General features: G+C 36.6%; 1 protein-coding gene across 8 annotated transcripts in view; it reads left to right on the top strand.

Annotated features, from left to right (window-relative positions):
- The window catches only part of XRCC4 (X-ray repair cross complementing 4), a 344,365-nt gene that overhangs the window by 238,508 nt on the left and 87,208 nt on the right, over positions 1 to 18,649 (top strand). The window contains exons 8-9 of one of the 8 annotated variants that reach the window (XR_004283926.1): positions 12,447 to 12,570; positions 14,802 to 14,889. The exons of 2 other annotated variants lie outside the window; for them this stretch is intronic. Coding sequence is in view for 5 of the 6 variants with exons in the window: in XM_032335822.1 (XP_032191713.1) it covers positions 12,447 to 12,558 (112 nt within the window). In the remaining variant the exon portion in view is untranslated. Of the gene's footprint in view, positions 1 to 11,307; positions 11,409 to 12,446; positions 13,272 to 14,801; positions 14,942 to 18,649 lie in introns of those variants that run through there. 5 more of the 8 variants (XM_032335822.1, XM_032335820.1, XM_032335821.1 and 2 more) reach the window with 5 other exon arrangements.

Raw genomic sequence — 18,649 nt, 5'->3', positions numbered from 1 at the left:
TGGTCTGATTCTCTCCCAGTATATCACCCCTAACTTACTCCTCACACCATGTCTAATCTTTACCCTGATGCCTGGGTGAATGCCAGGGAAGTTGGTAGTATACAAATATATGTAGATATAACTAAAATGTTCGAGAAACAGCTACTTCAGAATGATCTGCTTTGGTGGCTGGGCAGGAACTGACCGATCTGCTATATTCTTGCTGTGGCTGCTGCAGTCCAAGAGTTTCAGACCTCCTTCTTTCCAAAAGAAAACATGGCCTGTTCTTTTCTCTAATAAGCCACAGCAATAGTAGCATCCTTCCAAGCTGTTCTTCTCAACTCCAGATAATTCATAGTGCATGAAAACGTGGATTTCTAGATTGAGCAAAGTTGTATAGAAAGCTAGCATTTGGGTGGCATGTGGAAAGAGCATAAGCTGTGAGCACACAAAATGAACTTGGCCCTTGGCCCTTGACAGCACTTCTCTCTGATTCTCCTTGTATCTCTTACATCATTCCTTTACAGTCTCCTTTTAATCATTTCTGTCTGCCTTGCAATTTTAATACTCTGCAGAATTCTATATGAAACTGTTTTCTGATAGTATAGTTCTCTTCCGCTCTTTTGCCTTTAGTGCCAGTGATAACGGCAGTGACTGCTATCTCCCTACACAAAACCCCAACTGCTCCCCCGAGCTCCCCACCTATGTAATGGTTTACCTGTTCATTGTCTATCCCCATTCACATATCCTGCAGGCACTTGAGACTCACTGAGCCCTTTATGCCTAATTTAAGTGAAAAGTTTAAAGGCAAACCCTTTACACCCAATACTAATACTAATACTAATACTAATCCCTCTTCTGTATCACCATCTTCACAGAAGCCAAACTCAAAAAACCCAGCAATCTGAGAACATTGCCATGGAAGAGCAAAGAACTGTTATATACTTACACAATTATACTAACACAGTAGACACACACACACACACACACACACACACACACTGGTGTTCAGAGAGGAATACTGCCTAGTTTTGCATGTTTTTGGACTTAATAAGTAATAGAATCATATTATGTGTATTTTTTTGTGCTTTGCTCTTTTGTTTAACACTGATTCATGCATGTGTATAGCTGTATTGTTGTAGTCTATGGTGTGAAAATTCTGCAACTTACTTGCCTATTTTCCTGTTGAGAGACATTGGGTAGTTTTCAGTTCTTCACTACTAAAAGCAATGCACCAGTGAACATTTGTGCACATATCTCCTGACACAGATATGCAAATGTTTCTTGAGAATGTGTGCATAGGAGTAGAATTCCTGGGTATAGATATAAACATCTCCATATACCTGGTTAATGGTTGCCAAATTGTTACCCAAAATGATTTCACTGTTTATACTCTAAGTAGTAGTAATTTATCTTATTACATTCCATGTCCTCTATGATCTCTGCTATTGTTGGACATTTTCATTTTTGCTAATCTGATGTAAAATATTTCATAGTGGTTTTCATTTCCTTGGTTACCAGTGAAGTCAATTTTATCATTGTATGCTTATTTGTCCCCACTGTTCCCTTCTCTTGAGTTCCTGTGGTCTTTGGCATACATTGTTTACTTATGTTGGATTTTTTTAATGTTATAGGAGTTTTAGATAGTGATCCTTTGTTAGTAGCTTATGTTGCAACATCTCCTTTCAGTTTGTAACTTGTCTTTTCCTTTTCATTAAGGTTTCTACTGATCAGTAGAAGTACTTACTTCTAATGCTTCTAATGTAATTGAATTGATCGATCTTTATGGTTTCCATTTATGCTTAAAAAGAGAAACAAAAACAAAAACTTATCTATTGTAAGATCCTAAAGACATTTTCCTCAATTTGTTGAGTATATTGTGTAGGTAGTGATACATAGTTAGGCCACATAAAAATTGACCTTTGATTTTTGATTTCAGGACCATTGTTTCTGTCATAGTCAAGTGGGCATGATTTTTCAAGTGTCACAGTGCCATTAATCATTACATATTTTTCTGGAGCTCTCATTTAGCTCAGCTTGGCTCCTGGACATGATTCAGGAATATTATTCTCAGAATATAAAACAAAATGCAAGGGATTCACTCCAAACTATATTAATATTTCTCATTTGAGTAAGAAAAGGTTGATATTCCAGCCATGGTCCAATATTAAACTAGGCTGAGAAAGCCCTTAGAAAGTGAGCCAATAACTGGAAATAACATTTTAAAAGATGTTGGTAATTCAACTCCCAGAAAGTTATAAGAGAAGCCAATCTTCATTCAAACATTTTAGAGAAACTTTCCCAGGATGAGATAAATCTTTTGACAAATTTAACTTGATTTATATTATTCATTGTTATTAGATGGTGGTCATGCAGTTTTGATATTTTGATTTGAAGTACTTCCTGTGTAGTTGTATATATGTTTGTATTCTAATACAGTGTGGAATCAAGCTAACACAATGGAATACTATGCAGCCATCAAAAGAAATGAAATCTTGCCATTTGCGACAACATGGATGGAACTAGAGCGTATCATGCTTAGCGAAATAAGTCAAGCAGAGAAAGACAACTATCATATGATCTCCCTGATATGAGGAATTGGTGATGCAACATGGGGGCTTAAGTGGGTAGAAGAAGAATCAATGAAACAAGATGGAATTGGGAGGGAGACGAACCATAAGTGACTCTTAATCTCACAAAACAAACTGAGGGTTGCTGGGGGGAGGGGGTTGGGAGAAGGGGGTGGGATTATGGACATTGGGGAGGGTGTGTGCTTTGGTGAGTGCTGCGAAGTGTGTAAACCTGGTGATTCACAGACCTGTACCCCTGGGGATAAAAATATATGTTTATAAAAAATAAAAAATTTAAAAAAAAACAGAAATCTCTGCAGTTGTATTGTTGAGAACAGAAGTCATCTTTTAGTAAAGCTGTCATCATCTAGTTTCACTTATTCCCTTTATTTAAAAAGTCCTTAAACTTAAGCATTAAACTCTACAAAGGTGGTTTATTCTTATCATTAGCCATTCTTCTTTAATTTACAATATTCATTTATTCCACAGATATTTATTAAGAACCTGTGTTTTGGAAAGTAGTCTGTGCTCAACTGAGTGTAACTGTTCTAAAAGTCAGGACCTGGAAGAACTCTCAGATCATTTATAGTAATCATAACGTCCCACAAATTAAATTAAGACACTGAGATCCAGAAAAGACCCAGAAAAGAGATCTAGAAAACTGCAGTCACCTGACCAAAATCTCAGAGTGTTGAAGTATAAATAAAAATCCTTGACCCTGGCTTCAGAATTCCTCCTGTTGAATGATGTTTTCCACAAAAATCCCTGAAAAATCTTCCTGAGTCCTAAATATTGATACAATATTTATAGAGATTCCCAAAAGGACAAATCACTGTGAAAAAAATATATTACATAGTTACTTCAAGCTCCTTATAAAATTTTTAGGATGAAAAGATACATTTTTCTAAAAATCAGAAAAAGCAAAAATTTTAACTGCAAGCTTCCAGAGGGCAAGAATCATTTGATACCTTTATCAGTTTGTTTTATTCCCCTAATACAGTGACCTGTTCATACTACATACTAAACAAATATTGATTAAATTAATAGAATTATATATTGAAATAGAAGGTAAAGACATTAGGTACTTTAAAAGAAAGGAAAAATCAGGCTGAATGTGTAAAGTCTTTGTGGAACATTTAGGACTTAAAATGGCCATAACCAGTGTTCTGGAGGAACTCCCAAATTTCAAGTTACTTGTTTAGCTCATTTTCTATTAAGACTTTAGATACAGATTCTCTGAGTTATTTACTTTCAGACTTTACCTCTAAGCATGAATTCTTGGAATAAGCATGTTCATGAAAAAATAATGTGATAAATATACTAAGTTATATGTTTAAGGATATTAATTCGTTTGTTTGTAAGAGCATTAAAAAATGAAATAACCCAAATATCCATCAGTAGATCAGTGGCTAGTACAGTCAAATTAAAATGATGAATGTAGATAAGTATCTTTTTTTATTAACATATAATGTGCTATTTGTTTCGGGCTACAGGTCTGTGAATCATCAGTTCTACACCATTCACAGCACTCCCCGTAGCATAAACCCTACCCAGTGTCTATCACCCAACCACACTATCGCTTTCCCTCCCACTGCTCAGCAACCCTCAGTTTGTTTTGTGAGATTAAGAGGCCCTTATGGTTTGTCTCCCTCCCAATCCCATCTTGTTTCATCTTTTTACTGCCTACCCCTACGACCCCCTGCCTGCCTCTCAAATTCCTACCAGTGAGATCATATGATAATTGTCTTCCTCTGATACACTTATTTCACTCAGCAAGATACCCATCCACGTTGTTGCAAATGGCAAGATTTTGTTTTTTGATGGCTGCATTTTTTATACACACACACACACACACACACACACACACATCCATATATCACATCTTCTTTATCCATTCATCTGTTGATGGACATCTAGGTTCTTTCCATATTTTGGCTATTGTGGACATTGCTGCTATAAACATTCAAGTGTACATGCCCTTCAGATCACTACATTTGTACCTTCAAGGTAAAACCCAGTAGTGCAATAAATAAATAAAGAAATAAAGAAATAAATTAAAAAAAAAATTTTAAAAACAAAAACCAGTAGTGCCATTGCTGGGTCGTAGGGTAAGCTCTATTTTCAGCTTTTTGAGAAACCTCCATACTATTTTCCAGAGTGACTGCACCAGCTTGCATTCCCACCAACACTGTAGGAGGGTTCCCCTTTCTCCACATCCTCGCCAACACCTGTCATTTACTGACGGCTGATTTTAGCCATTCTGACTGGTGTGAGGTGGTATCTCATTGTGGTTTGAGTTGTATTTCCCTGATGCCGAGTGATGTGGAGCACTTTTTCATGTGTCTGTTGGCCATCTGGATGTCTTCTTTGCAGAAATGTCTATTCATGTCCTCTCTTCTGCCCATTTCTTGATTGGGTTATTTGTTCTTTGGGTGTTGAGTTTGGTAAATACTTTATAGATTTTGGATACTAGCCCTTTATCTGATATGTTGTTTGCAAATATCTTCTCCCATTCTGTCAGTTCTCTTTTGGTTTCGTTGACTGTTTCCTTTGCTGTACAAAAGTTTTTAATTTTGATGAAGTCCCAATAGTTCATTTTTAACCTTGCCTCTCTTGCCTTTTGTGATGTTTCTGTGAAGAAACTGCTGTGGCTGAGGTGGAAGAGGTTGCTGCCTGTGTTCTCCTCAAGGATTTTGATGGATTCCTGTCTCACATTGAGGTCTTTCATCCATGTTGAGTCTATTTTTGTGTGTGATGTAAGGAAATGATCCAGTTTCATTATTCTGCATGTGGCTGTCCCAATATTCCCAGCACCACTTGTTGAAGAGACTTTTTTCCATTGGACATTCTTTCCTGCTTTGTCAAGATTAGTTGACCATAGAATAGAGGGTCCATTTCTGGGCTCTCTCTTCTGTCCTATTGATGTATGTGTCTGTTTTTGTGCCAGTACCATACTGTCTTGATGATGACAACTTGTAATAGAGCTTGAAGTATGGAATTGTGATACCACCAACTTTGGTTTTCTTTTTCAACATTCCTCTGGCTATTTGGGGTCTTTTCTGATTCCATATAAATTTTAGGATTATTTGTTTGAAAACAAATAACTTTTTTCTTTGAAAAAAGTTGATGGTATTTTGATAGGGATTGCATTAAATATGTAGATAGCTCTAAGTAGCAGGGACATTTCCACAATATTTGTTCTTCCAATCTATGAGTATGGAACATTTTTCCATTTCTTTGCATCTTCCTCAATTTCTTTCATGAGTACTTCATAGTTTCCTATAGTACGAATATACAAATATAGTACAAATATAGTCCTATAGTATAAATTCTTTGCCTCTTTGGTTAGATTTACATCTATGTATCTTATGATTTTGGGTGCAGTTGTAAATGGGATTGAGTCCTTAATTTCTCTTTCTTCTGTCTTGTTTTTGGTGTATAGAAATGCAACTGATTTCTGTGCATTGATTTTGTATCCTGACACTTTACTGAATTCCTGTATGAGTTCTAGCAGTTTTAGAGTGGAGTCTTTTGGGTTTTCCACATAAAGTATCATATCATCTACAAGGAGTAAGAGGTTGACTTCTTCTTTGCCAACGTGCATGCCTTTTAATTCTTTTTGTTGTCTGATTCCTGAGGCTAGGACTTTTAGTACTATGTTGAATAGCAGTGGTGATAGTAGACAGCCCTGTCATTTTCCTTACCTTAGGGAAAAAGCTATCAGTTTTCCCCCATTGAGAATATTTGCTGTGGGTTTATTATAGATGGCTTTGATGATATTGAGGTATGTACCCTCTATCCCTCACTGTGAAGAGTTTTGATCAAGAAGGGATGCTATACTATGTCAAAAGCTTTTTCAGCATCTATTAAGAGTAGCATAAGGTTCTTGTTCTTTCTTTTATTAATGTATTGCATCTCATTGATTGATTTGCAAATTTTGAACCAGCCTTGCAGCCCAGGAATAAATCCCACTTGATTCTGGTGAATAATCCTTTTAATGTACTGTTGGATCCTATTGGCTATTATTCATGCTCATCAGGGATATTGGTCTGTAATTCTCCTTTTTGATAGGGTCTTTGGTTGTTGGATCAACATAATGCTGGCCTCATAAAATGAGTTTGAAAGTTTTCCTTCCATTTCTATTTTTTGGGACAGTTTCAGGAGGATAGGTATTTATTCTTCCTTAAATGTTTGGTAGAATTCCCCTGGGAAGTCATCTGGCCCTGGGCTCTTGTTTTTTGGGAGATTTTTGATTACTGTTTCAAAGTCCTTACTGGTTATGGGTCTGTTCAGGTTTTCTATTTCTTCCTGGTTCAGTTTTTGTAGTTTATATGTCTCTAGGAATGCATCCATTTCTTCCAGATTGTGAAATTTGCTGGCGTATTGTTGCTCATATGTTCTTATAACTGTTTTTATTTCTTTGGTGTTGGTTGTGATCTCTCTGCTTTCATTCATGGTTTTATTATTTTGGGCTCTTTCTCTTTTCTTTTGGAAAAGTCTGGCCAGGGGTTTATCAATCTTATTAACTCTTTCAAAGAACTAGCTCATAGTTTCGTTGATCTGTTCTACCATTCTTTTGGTTTCTATTTCATTGATTGCTGCTCTGATCTGTATTATTTCTCTTCTCCTGATGGGTTTTTGCTTTCTTTGCTGTTCTTTCTCCAGCCCTTTAGGTGTAGGGTTAGGTTGTATACTTGAGACCTTTCTTGTTTCTTGAGAAAGGCTTGTATTGCTATGTACTTTCCTCTCAGGACTGCCTTTGCTGTATCCCAAAGATTTGAACAGATCTGGGTGGGGGTTTTTTGTGTTGTTTTTTTTTTTTTTTTCATTTGTTTCCATGAATTCTTTTAATTCTTCTTTAGTTTCCTGGTTGAACCCTTCATTCTTTAGTAGGATGCTCTTTAGCCTCCATGTATTTGAGTTCTTTCCAACTTTCTTCATGTGGCTGAGTTCTAGTTTCAAAGCATTGTAGTCTGAAAATATGCAGGGAATGATCCCAGTCTTTTGGTACAGGCTGAGACCTGATTTTGACCCAGGATGTGATCTATTCTGGAGAATGTTCCATGTGTACTAGAAAAGAATGTGTATTCTGTTGCTTTGGGGTGGAATGTTCTGAATATATCTTTGATGTCCATCTTGTCCAGTGTGTCATTTAAAGACTTTATTTCCTTGTTGATCTTTTGCTTCGGTGATCTGTCCATTTCAGTGAGGGGGGTGTTAAAGTCCCCTACTATTATTGTATTATTGTTGATGTGTTTCTTTGATTTTGTTATTAATTGGTTTATATAGTTGGCTGCTCCCATGTTGAGGGCGTAGATATTTAAAATTGTTAGATCTTCTTATTGGACAGACCTTTTAAATATGATATAATATCCTTCCTCATTTCTTAGTATTGTCCTTGGCTTAAAATCTAATTTTTCTGTTATAAGGATTGCCACCCCAGCTTTCTTTTGATGTCCATTAGCATGGTAAATAGTTTTCAATCCCTCACTTTAGATCTGGAGGTGTCTTTGTGTCTAAAATGAGTTTCTTATAGACAGCATATTGATGGGTCTTGTTTTTTTAATCCATCCTGATTCCCTGTGTCTTTTGATCAGGACATTTAGCCCATTTACATTCAGGGTAACTTCTGAAAGATATAAATTTTATGCCATTATATTGCCTGTAAAGTGACTGTTACTGTATATTGTCTCTGTTCCATTCTGGTCTGTTACTTTTAGGCTCTCTCTTTGCTTAGAGGACCCATTTCAATATTTCCTGTAGGGCTGGTTTGGTGTTTGCAAATTCTTTTAGTTTTTGTTTGTCCTGGAGGCTTTTTATCTTTCCTTCTATTTTCAATGACAGCCTAGCTGGATGTACTATTCTTTGCTGCATGTTTTTCTCCTTTAATGCTCTGAATATATCATGCCAGTATATATCTTTCTGGCCTGCCAGGTCTCTGTGGATAAGTCTGCTGCCAGTCTAATATTTTTACTGTTATATATTACAAACCTCTTGTTCAAAGCTACTTTCAGGATTTTCTCTTTATCACTGATACTTTTAAGTTTTACTGTTAGATGACACAGTATGGACCTATTCTTATAGATTTTGAGTGGGGTTTTCTGTGCTTCCTGGATTTTAATGCTTATTCCCTTCACCAAATTAGGGATATAGATAATAAAGCAAGCTGCAAAAAAGAGAGATAAACAACTTCTGGACCATGAGGGGAGAATATGAGAGATAAGTGAAAGCAAAAGACAAAACAATATTAGAATAATATAATAATATATTATTATTATCTAAATTTAAAAAATTTAACTTTGAAAGACTAAGGAATCATGGGGAAGAATTCTATGAATTCTATGTGCTGCATTCCCCTAGCTCTGCAGTTCCACAGTTCTTGTTGATCTTGGTCTTGGCTGGCTGTTCTTGTTGATCTTCTGGGGGCAGGGTCTGTTGCAGTGATTCTTAAATGTCTTTGCCAGAGGTGGATCTGCACCACCTTTGCCAGGGGCCAGGCTAAATAATCTCTCGGGTTTGCTTTCCGTAGCTTTTGTTCCCTGAGCACTTTCTGTACAGCTTTGGAGGATGAGATTGAAGAAGATGGTTTCCCAATCACCAGCCCGAGGAGCTGAGAGCTCAGGGCCCCATTCCTCAGTGCACCCTCAGAGAAAGGCAGTCAATCCCTCCGGACTCCCCGGTCTCTGGCCGGCTCCAAGCTCACCCAGCCTGTGACCAAGTGTTTCTATCTTTGGCCTACAGCCCTGTTTGGAGTCTCCATACCCAGCAGATTCCTACAGCATACTCCCACACCATCCTTCCTGGAGGTGGAAGGGGAGGGTCTCCCTGGACCTGGACTTGTGGGGTCTTGTGGTGTCCCTGCTTTTAAAGAGCAGTGCCCACACTGTGCCTTGGATCACAGTTTAAGGTAATCCCAAGCTGGGATCCCACTGCTGGGATCCTTCTCTGCAGCTGGCTTCCTGTCTCTGATACCTGAGCGCTCTGCTGCACTCAGGCACTTCTGGTCTTTCTGTGATCCCGTGGGTAGTAAGATCACACTGTCCCCATGAGGGCTCCATCCCTTCTTAGCCTCTGGATCGATGTCCCTCCATGGAGCAGACTTACAAAACTTCAGATTTTGTGCTCTGCTTGTGAGGAGCCGGCCCCTCCCCCCGTGGTCTATCTTCCCATATATCACCTTGGATTCACTTCTCCACATGTCCTACCTTCCATAAAGTGGTTGCTTTTCTGTTCCTAGAATTGCTGCTCTTCTTCTCTTTCATCTCCTAATAAGTTTGTAGGTGTTCAGAATGGTTTGATAACTATTTAGCTTAATTCCTTGACCCTGACAATATTTAGGTCTCCTACTCATCCACCATCTTGCTCCTCCCCCTATTTATCAACTTCTGCATAGAGGAACACTGATGACTGAGAAGAGGTTATTCTTTCTTCTTAGTTAGGTTCTTATTTATGAGCTCCCTAAAACACTTCTAGGAAAGAGGTAAGAATGAGGACAGATTTCAGAAATTTAAGGAATTAGAGAGTAGAGAATTAGATTTGGTGAATGGATAAAGAAAAATGTATGCTATTTGAAAGGCATATCAGAGATCCTGTAGCTAAGTATCTTAATATGCAAAGATATTGCTAATGTGTAGAGTAAAAAAATTCTCCAAAAACAAAATTATATATATTAGAATGATCCCATTTTTGTGAAAATAAAGACCATGAAAATACAAATCATGCAAAATAGAATGATGGACATTTTCATCTTCTTTTTTATGCTTTGTAGCATTTATAAAAAGTCATAATATTTATTACTTATATAGATGGTTAAAATTTTCTTTCGGTTGTAGGAAGAGTTCTAAATTTATTATGTTGACTTATCACAGGTATAAAAGCCGTAGAAAATGATCCCTATTCATTGAATAACTTTTGTTGAACATCTGTTATGTACTAGACACTGAAAACAAAAGTCAGTCTAATTCTTGAGCTCCTTGTGACTTTAGAAGGAGATGGGAATCATAAACGGAGCACTAGGAATCCATAGCCTTTAGACTTATCACTTCAGAGTCGTCCTTTTGTCTTATGCCAATTTTTTTTAAACTAAACTGATTGATCTCTGTTTTCTGGCTCTAAACTACAAATAAAATTAGAGATTTTTCAAGGTCTGACTTTATTTGAGAAAAATCAATTCTCCATTTTACCAGAAGGAGAAAAAGCAATCTGAGACGTTTTGGGCCAGAGAAAAATATTTAAATGTATAGAGTTGACATTGAAAATTTATACATGTAATAATTATACTTTTATTCTCTACTGTATCATTTTCTCCTTCTATGAAATACATTTTTAGATATTTAATTACGTGTTACAATAATTGTGTTCGTATTTATTGTTAATTTTAACATTAAAGTTCCTAGAGGGAGGACTTGTCATCTTGATAATGCATTAATACCTAGCACCTTGGCATTCCCATGAGTGTGATGTTGTCTGCACTTGGCTTGCTCAGGATAAGACAGAACACGTTGCAGCCAACCACGGTTAATTGTATGCAGTCAGGAGGCCAAGGAGGACCCTGTGGCAGTTTCATTTTTAATAATCTCTTGAGACTAAGTGTGGGTGCTAGGTTTTTTAAATACTCGTAATCTAAACAAACTCAGTGTTTGGGGATTTTTAATTGGTTAGCCTTTCAAATTAAAGAAACTATAAGCTGGAACTTTGCTTTCTTTCTTTCTTTCTTTCTTTCTTTCTTTCTTTCTTTCTTTCTTTTTTCTTTTTGTAGTTTATGCAGTATTAGAGGCCAATAATAATAGTTTCCAAATGTTCTGTGGGAATTTACAAGCATTTTCATACATGACGCCTCATTTAATCTTTGGACCACCACTGAGACAGCTGTTATTCCAGTTTTACAGGTGAGAAAACAGTAGTCTGGTTAGGTTAAATGACTTGTCTAAAGTCACATGGCTAAGAAGAAATAGACCTGGATCCACACATAGGTGTCCTGACTTCATGTCTCATTCTCTTAGCTCTACTGAGCTGCTATGACTCTGCCTCTGCCTTAGAAGTTGGAAATATGAGGGCATTACTGAGTTTTAGTGGATTGACACAACCTAGTCATAATTGCCCCTAAAACCACCTCTAATTGTCAATATGAAACATGTTTTATTTAGGTTCCACAAAGAACCACTGATAAGGTTTATACAAGGGTCCTTATGATTGAGCCATTACCCTGCAGGTTACTGTTTTATAAGTCCAGTTAACAATCTGGGATCATCATGCCCTTTATCCCAGGACCCAAAGAGAATATTTACATAAATACAGATGTCAGCCCCTTAATATAGTAACTCTAGTACTGAAACGGAATAAAATGTAGTTATTAAATACATGTAAATTCAGTAAGTAAATGTGGGCCAACATTTCATCAACAACTGGTAAAATGTGAAATCATTATCAGTTATATACACTTACAACGGAAAGACCATTAAAGGAAATTCATGTGATTAGAACTTCTGATATTAAGAGGTTCAAATGCATGTTAATAGGTAGAATTTAAGAGAGCCAAAGGAAGATATAAATTGTGATGGGATTATTAAATAAATGGCTTGAGACATAGACTTTCTGTATCTTGGCATAGAAAGACTTACAACACAGAGGATATTTTATCTCTTGACCTTAATTATGAGTATTGTTGTAGGCCCTTGAGTTTTTGTTAGCTCAGAATAGAGACGTATTAATCCTAAAGCAGTTAAAGTAATTAAATTCTCTTCATCTCTTTTTTTTATGTTCAAGCAGCATATGGAAATGAGTCTCAACCAATTCTAATAGAATTTGACTTTTATTTCACTTCTGTGTCTCTTAATTTTCTTTTACCCTATATGGCATTTTTAGAATAAAATACCGTTGATTATCTTTTTACTCTAGGTTTGATCCTCCACTACCTGAGACGTCAAAAAAGGAGCACAGCTCAGCTGAAAACATGTCTTTAGAAACTCTAAGAAACAGTAGTTCAGAAGACCTCTTTGATGAGATTTAACTGTCTCAAAAGGTACTTTGATGTTCACTAGACTATGTTTTCTGTTCATTTCTTTAAACTAAAAAAGCAGAATTTCAACTCAGCAGCAGCTATTACTGTACCTTACAATTTAATTACATACACACTGAATTGACACCATTGTGCAAAATGGATTATACATGTATATGAAGATGTGATTTGATGACAGTGGTGCATTATTCTAAACTATTCATTCACATGCCTATAATTACATAAAATCTCAGACTTTTTATGGCCAAGGACACATTTATCTTATTTAATTCACACATATTATATGTAGTAGCTGTCTAACATCCTGTCTAGGAAGATTTTGGAAATAAGACAAAGAAAATGTCTATAGTTCTTTCTTGAATAGTCATATTCTGAACAATGTTTAAGCATTTTAACTTGTGAAGTGATGTGTAAAATTTATTTTTAGTCTGTAAACAAAAAATCTCGAAATCCGATGATAAAATTGTTGATGCATTGAAGATTTTGTGTTCCTAATAAAATATATTATTTAGCTTAGCTTTTTCTTTTTTTTATAGTAACAGGCTTTGCAAGGTGCTTCTTAATATAAATGTAATCCCTTTTTCATTAAAAACATATTTTTCCTAGATTGTTGACGAAAGATTTCTTACACATTAAGGGCCTTCTCGGAAAACAAGAACCATGTGATATTTACTTATCTATCCTCAATAACAACTGGCACAATTTAAAAAAAATACTTTTTCTACCTCCTACTCTCTCATTTTGTCTTCACTTCTCTCTAGTTGAACATCCATTTTGTAATGGTTCTCAAAGATAACAGTGACCACCATGTTGATTAATTCAGTGGTTGGTCCATTCTCAATCCTCAGCTACACCTGAAGTAGTCATATCATTTCTCCTCAGTAAACATTTAATTCACCTGATTTTTATAATAACATAGGCTGTGTTTATTCCTCTTTCATTTTGGCCCCTGAGTCTTTCTCCTTGACTGACAGTTAAGTGTTTGAGTGCCTCAGGCTTCATCTTCAGCTTTATTCTTTTCATTATCTACATTGTCTCCCTCGCTTTTCTTTGGCTTTAAATACCATTTACATGCTAGTATCTCCAAAATTAAGAGTTCTATTTCCATAGTCATATATGTTTACATACAGTTGACCCTCGAACACCATAGGGGTTGGGGAACTGGTACCCTGGTAGTCAAAAAACTATGTATAATTTTTGATTCTCTAAAAACTTAACCATTAAGAGCTTAGTCTTGACTGGAAACTTTACCGATAATTTAAAGTCAATTAATACATATTTTGTTTATCTATGTATTATATATTGTATTCTCATAATAAACTAAGGTAGATAAAGGAAAATGTTATTAAGAAATCCTAGGGAAGAAACAATACATTTAACTGGTATCCTGTAAAAAATCTGTGTGTAAGTGGACCTGCATGGTTCAAACCCATATTGTTCAAAGGTCAGGTGTATAATTTATCACTAACTTATTGCAAAAGGAAGTTCTTAAAAATCTGACTGAGTATATTTATCTGCTTTGGATGATTATTTGGATGTTTAGATACATGTAAAGCAGAGATCTGATTGTGTTCTAGCTTTCATTTCCTCCCCCGCCTCTCCCCACCATGGTCTTCCCCATCCAACAAGTTCGGAACCACAAACCTTTTAACCTAGGAATCTTCCTTGGTGCCTCTGCTTCCCTCTTCTCCAACATCCTGACATTTTTACCTCCAAATTACAGCTTGACTCTATCTACTTCTCTCTTTGTATCTGCTACATCTGCCTCCTGACTGGTGTCTGCCTGCTCATCTCCTGCTTTGTGGAGACAAACTGATTTTTTTAAATTTTAGGTGAGATCATTTCACACCAGGTTTGAAACCCTCCAGTAGTAATCTATTGCCCTTTGAATAAAGTTCACAGCATATAAGGTCTGATATGATCTGGCCCCTACCTATCTCTCCCCTTGATTTCCTGCTCCTTTCTCTTTGCCTGCCTCACTCTACTGTCCCTCAAGTAGGGCAAATCTCAGGACCATTGTATTGTTGGGCCCTATACTCAGAATGTTCATCTTTATATGGTTGGCTTCTCATCTTTCAGGTCTCGAACCAAATGTCTCTTTTCCTGAAATACCCTTTCTAAAGATGAGTACACTCCCAGTCACTGTCCCATTAGAGTGCTTTTTTCACTGTGCATGTTATTACCTAGAATTATTTTTTTCATCTCTCTCTCTCTCTCTTTCATGTCCCCCAAAGGAAATATGCCCCAGCATAGCAGAGGTAACACCATCTGTCTTATCTATTTCCAGTTCCTACAACAGGGCTAGATTCACAAAGGCTTTTGGTAAGCATTTGTTGAATGAATAAATGCATGTCTGTCACAACATAGGCACTTGGAATGTTTCTTTAAGTTATTAAACTATTTTGAAAAGAAACTTTAGGTTGAAGTTTAGTCAGTTGATTTGATACAAAGAAATGTTTAGAAAGCTCAAGTACATTTTATGATTAATTATAAATAATATATGCATAAATATGTATGCATGTAGGCTTGATCGTAGAGAGTGAATGAGAAAGAATTACACATATTGTTGATATCAGAAATAAGATTTTATTAAGTCAATGGAACAAAAAAATATTTTAAATAGAAATTTTACTGCATTTTTATTTCCATAGTGGCTTCCATTTAAGAAGGAAAATTTAAAAGAAATGTAAATATAAATATGTAAAATATAAAAATATAATTATAAGTCTATAGACTTTATAAGTCTAAAATTCTACTCAGTTACATAGGAACTTCACTATAATAATGAGTTTCATATAATCTGAGATTTGTCTTGGAATTTTCCAAGGGGATCTTGTACATGAAGTACGAGAATCTCAACATAATGTCATCTCATCTGAATAACCAAAATTAGTATACAACTGTGTATGTGTATGTATACATATGTGTACAATTTTTTTAAGTGAAAGAGAGGAAGAAAACAGTTTTGGCCATTACCTTACTAGCAGTGAGAGAGTGATTTATAAAGAGTATTTCCTAATAATTATAACAACAGAATCTATAAAGTTCATAACATTTACAAAATTTTGGTAGTATTATTCCAGGACAGGAGATATATTCAACCATTACTGTTTGTCAGATTGACTCAGCTGGTTAGAACAGAGCATAATAAGTCCATAGTTATGGTTCCCTCCTTTATATCTAGTGTGGAGATATTGAAGGGATAGTTTTATATTTTGTGCTATGTAGACAGATACCTATAGATCTGGTGTTAAGATATCCAGATCTGGTCATTCTCTGCCATGATTTTTCCTCACATTTTTCCATTGTCTGTACTCAAAAACAGATTGTTATGGGAAAACACTGAAATGAAAGCACAAAAATTAAGTTATAATGCAGCATGACTTTTGTTTTCTTTTTAATTCTTTTGACCTTTTTTGATCTCTGTTTGTAAAGCAAGGTGTTTGCATTTTTGAAGTTTTTTTCAACTTAAAATGTGTAATTCTTGGCTCTGCTCTATAATCAGATGGTATGACTTAGGCCTCATTAGGGAAGTTCATGAAAGAAAAAGTCCTATCTCAGGAAGAGATGTCTTTATTATGTAGTTTTAAAAGGTCAGGGAACTACTTTAGATGAGTTTTTCTTAGTGACCTATAACTCAAATTTATAAAATACTGAACCCTATGTTTTAGATCCAAGTAGCTTTTAATTGGGTAAATTTGATTTAAAAAAAAATGTATGTAAAGGATCAGTGATGCACAAAATGCAGAACTGGGCCACATGGAGAATTAAAGGATAAATCCAACCACTCACCAGTTATTTGTTAAGCATTTGTGCCAGTCTCTATTTGGGGCAGTAGATACAACAATGAGTAATAATGTGCTCTGCTGCTGTGGAGCTTATGTTCTATAAGTGAAATTTGGGACCTGCTCTCAAAGAGTGCAAGTATATGGAAGGGGGTTAAGACTGGAGTTAACACTACCAGAGACTGGAGTTCCAAACCACTCTGTGATATACTATAATATCACAGTATGGTAGGGTAAGTGGCATAAAGAGAAGAACAAAGAATTAAAAGTTATTGGGGAGGGTCCATAGAAGATAAAAGGTCCAACGAGGAGGGTAAAGGAATTAGTAGGGTTGGGTACAGTGAACTGAGGAGGAAGTGGTCTGTCAGATCAGAGAGAGTACAGAAGGTAGTGGAGGTAGGGGCTTGGAGTTAATGTTTAAGTTTGTAATTGTGAGTCATCAGAATGAGGGAGACATGTTAGAAGGCATCCCAGAAGGAATATTGACCAGGTGGATTTAGCGTGAAGCTAAGTTATATAATTAAGGCAGCTCTCTAGTTCAAGCTGACACTTCTATGGTAAGATATACAGTGCCAGAAATCTTTAGGTTGTGGAGCCCTTCCTGGATATCTAGGAATGAGAAAGGAAAACCAGTCATTGGGTCCTCAACAGATACTGCCCAGAAGCAGCCAACCCTCCTCCTTTTGTGTCTCTAATTCTTGCACTCAGTATTTATAGAATCCATTTTTAATAAAATGAAATTAGCTGACATCTAAATTCATGAAGACTTCATGAATTTGCCTATACATCAGGAAATGCAAAACCTAGGTAGTTAACACATTTTGTAAGGGAGAATGTTAGTCACAAAAGAACTATCCATTTCTATCTATTGCCTGAATTAAAATCTTTTGCTCCTGTTCTGAAAACTTCCAATGAATGTTTTTCAGGAGGGCAGATTTCATTTCCAAGTGTTCTGTGAACAAGCTTGCAGTGATTTTCTCCATATTTTAACAATCAGAAAAGGTTACCTTGAAAAATACGTGACAAGCATTTTGTGGTTGCTTCATAACTGCCTGTCCTCTGAACTACTAACTCCGACCTCTCTAATCTACACAACCTAAAACACTCCCCAGCCAACCTTCTACTTACTTTATCCCTTTCAGTTATCCACATGTCATTTCATTTACCAACTATCATTATCACTTTCTGATTTTCCTCTGCATTTGAATGAAATTCATTGGAATTTTGTTGTTCATCTGTTGATTTTTCTTCCCTCTTTTGGAGGCCCTTCATCCTAAACTCTCATCACAAAATCTCATAGGGAACTGTATTTTCTGAGTAAGGGTCTCTTTGTCCCTGAGGCTCTTGGTTCTTCAGGAGAGGCAATGGAGATTGGAGCCTGCACCTATCTCAGTAGTAGCTTTTCTCATTAAGGGCAGGAGCAACTTTGGTTGCTGCTGTTCCAGTTAATGGAACATAGGCTAGTCCTGAACTACTTACTTTTGGTTTAGAGACAGTCTCCAACTTAATTACTATCTTAGAAATAAAACAGCCTGGCAAATATATGTAGGTGGATTAGACAGTTCTTATGGAACCTGCTTATACAAGACCCTTGTAAAAATCTGACTTAACTCTGCATTCCTCTGAAAACTGAGCCTGAGACAAGGGCTTGCATACAGGCAATTTATTTGGTGATCTGATCCCAGGGAGTGGGAGTGCTGGACTAGAAGCATGTACATGGAAAGGAGGAAAAACCAGTGCAAGGATGCCTTATCAAGGTGGCCAGGCCTATGAATGACATGCTTCACCCCACCAGGATCTTGTGAGGTACCTTCTGAAAGTTATCTCAGGACTGTGCATCTAGGGGCAGAAGGGTGGAAGCGTCTATCCATGGGTTCCTGTTTCCTTTGGTAAAGGGTGTCCTGGAAGCCCCGTTCCCACATATTTCACTTGGCCCTGTTTAAAATGTAGCAGGTTCCTGCAGGTGACCAAAGCTGCAATCTCAGGGAAGCCCTAGACAGGAAAAAGAGCAACACAGGGACCGTTACCTACCTGAAGTAGAGCAATACCTGCCTGGATCTGATTGCCAAAGAAATTGCGGCTATTGAGCTGGGCTCTGGAGGATTTTGAGGTAGTATCCTAGGATGTCCAGTATGACTCCCTTGTTTTATGCACCTGCCCTTGCCCCACCTCCCAACCCGATCCATAGCTGACTAGACCAGGGAAAGAAGTGGGACCCTCATGGTGTGGCCGAACTTGAGTTCACTGAAAAAGCTGCTGTGTAAGTTAGTACAGAGATGGATTAGAAGAAAGACAAG

This window comes from Mustela erminea, chromosome 3, assembly GCF_009829155.1.
Source record: "Mustela erminea isolate mMusErm1 chromosome 3, mMusErm1.Pri, whole genome shotgun sequence".
NCBI classification, from domain to species: domain Eukaryota; kingdom Metazoa; phylum Chordata; class Mammalia; order Carnivora; family Mustelidae; genus Mustela; species Mustela erminea.
Note: the sequence above shows the minus strand (reverse complement) of the source record. Positions and strands in the feature narration are given on the sequence as shown.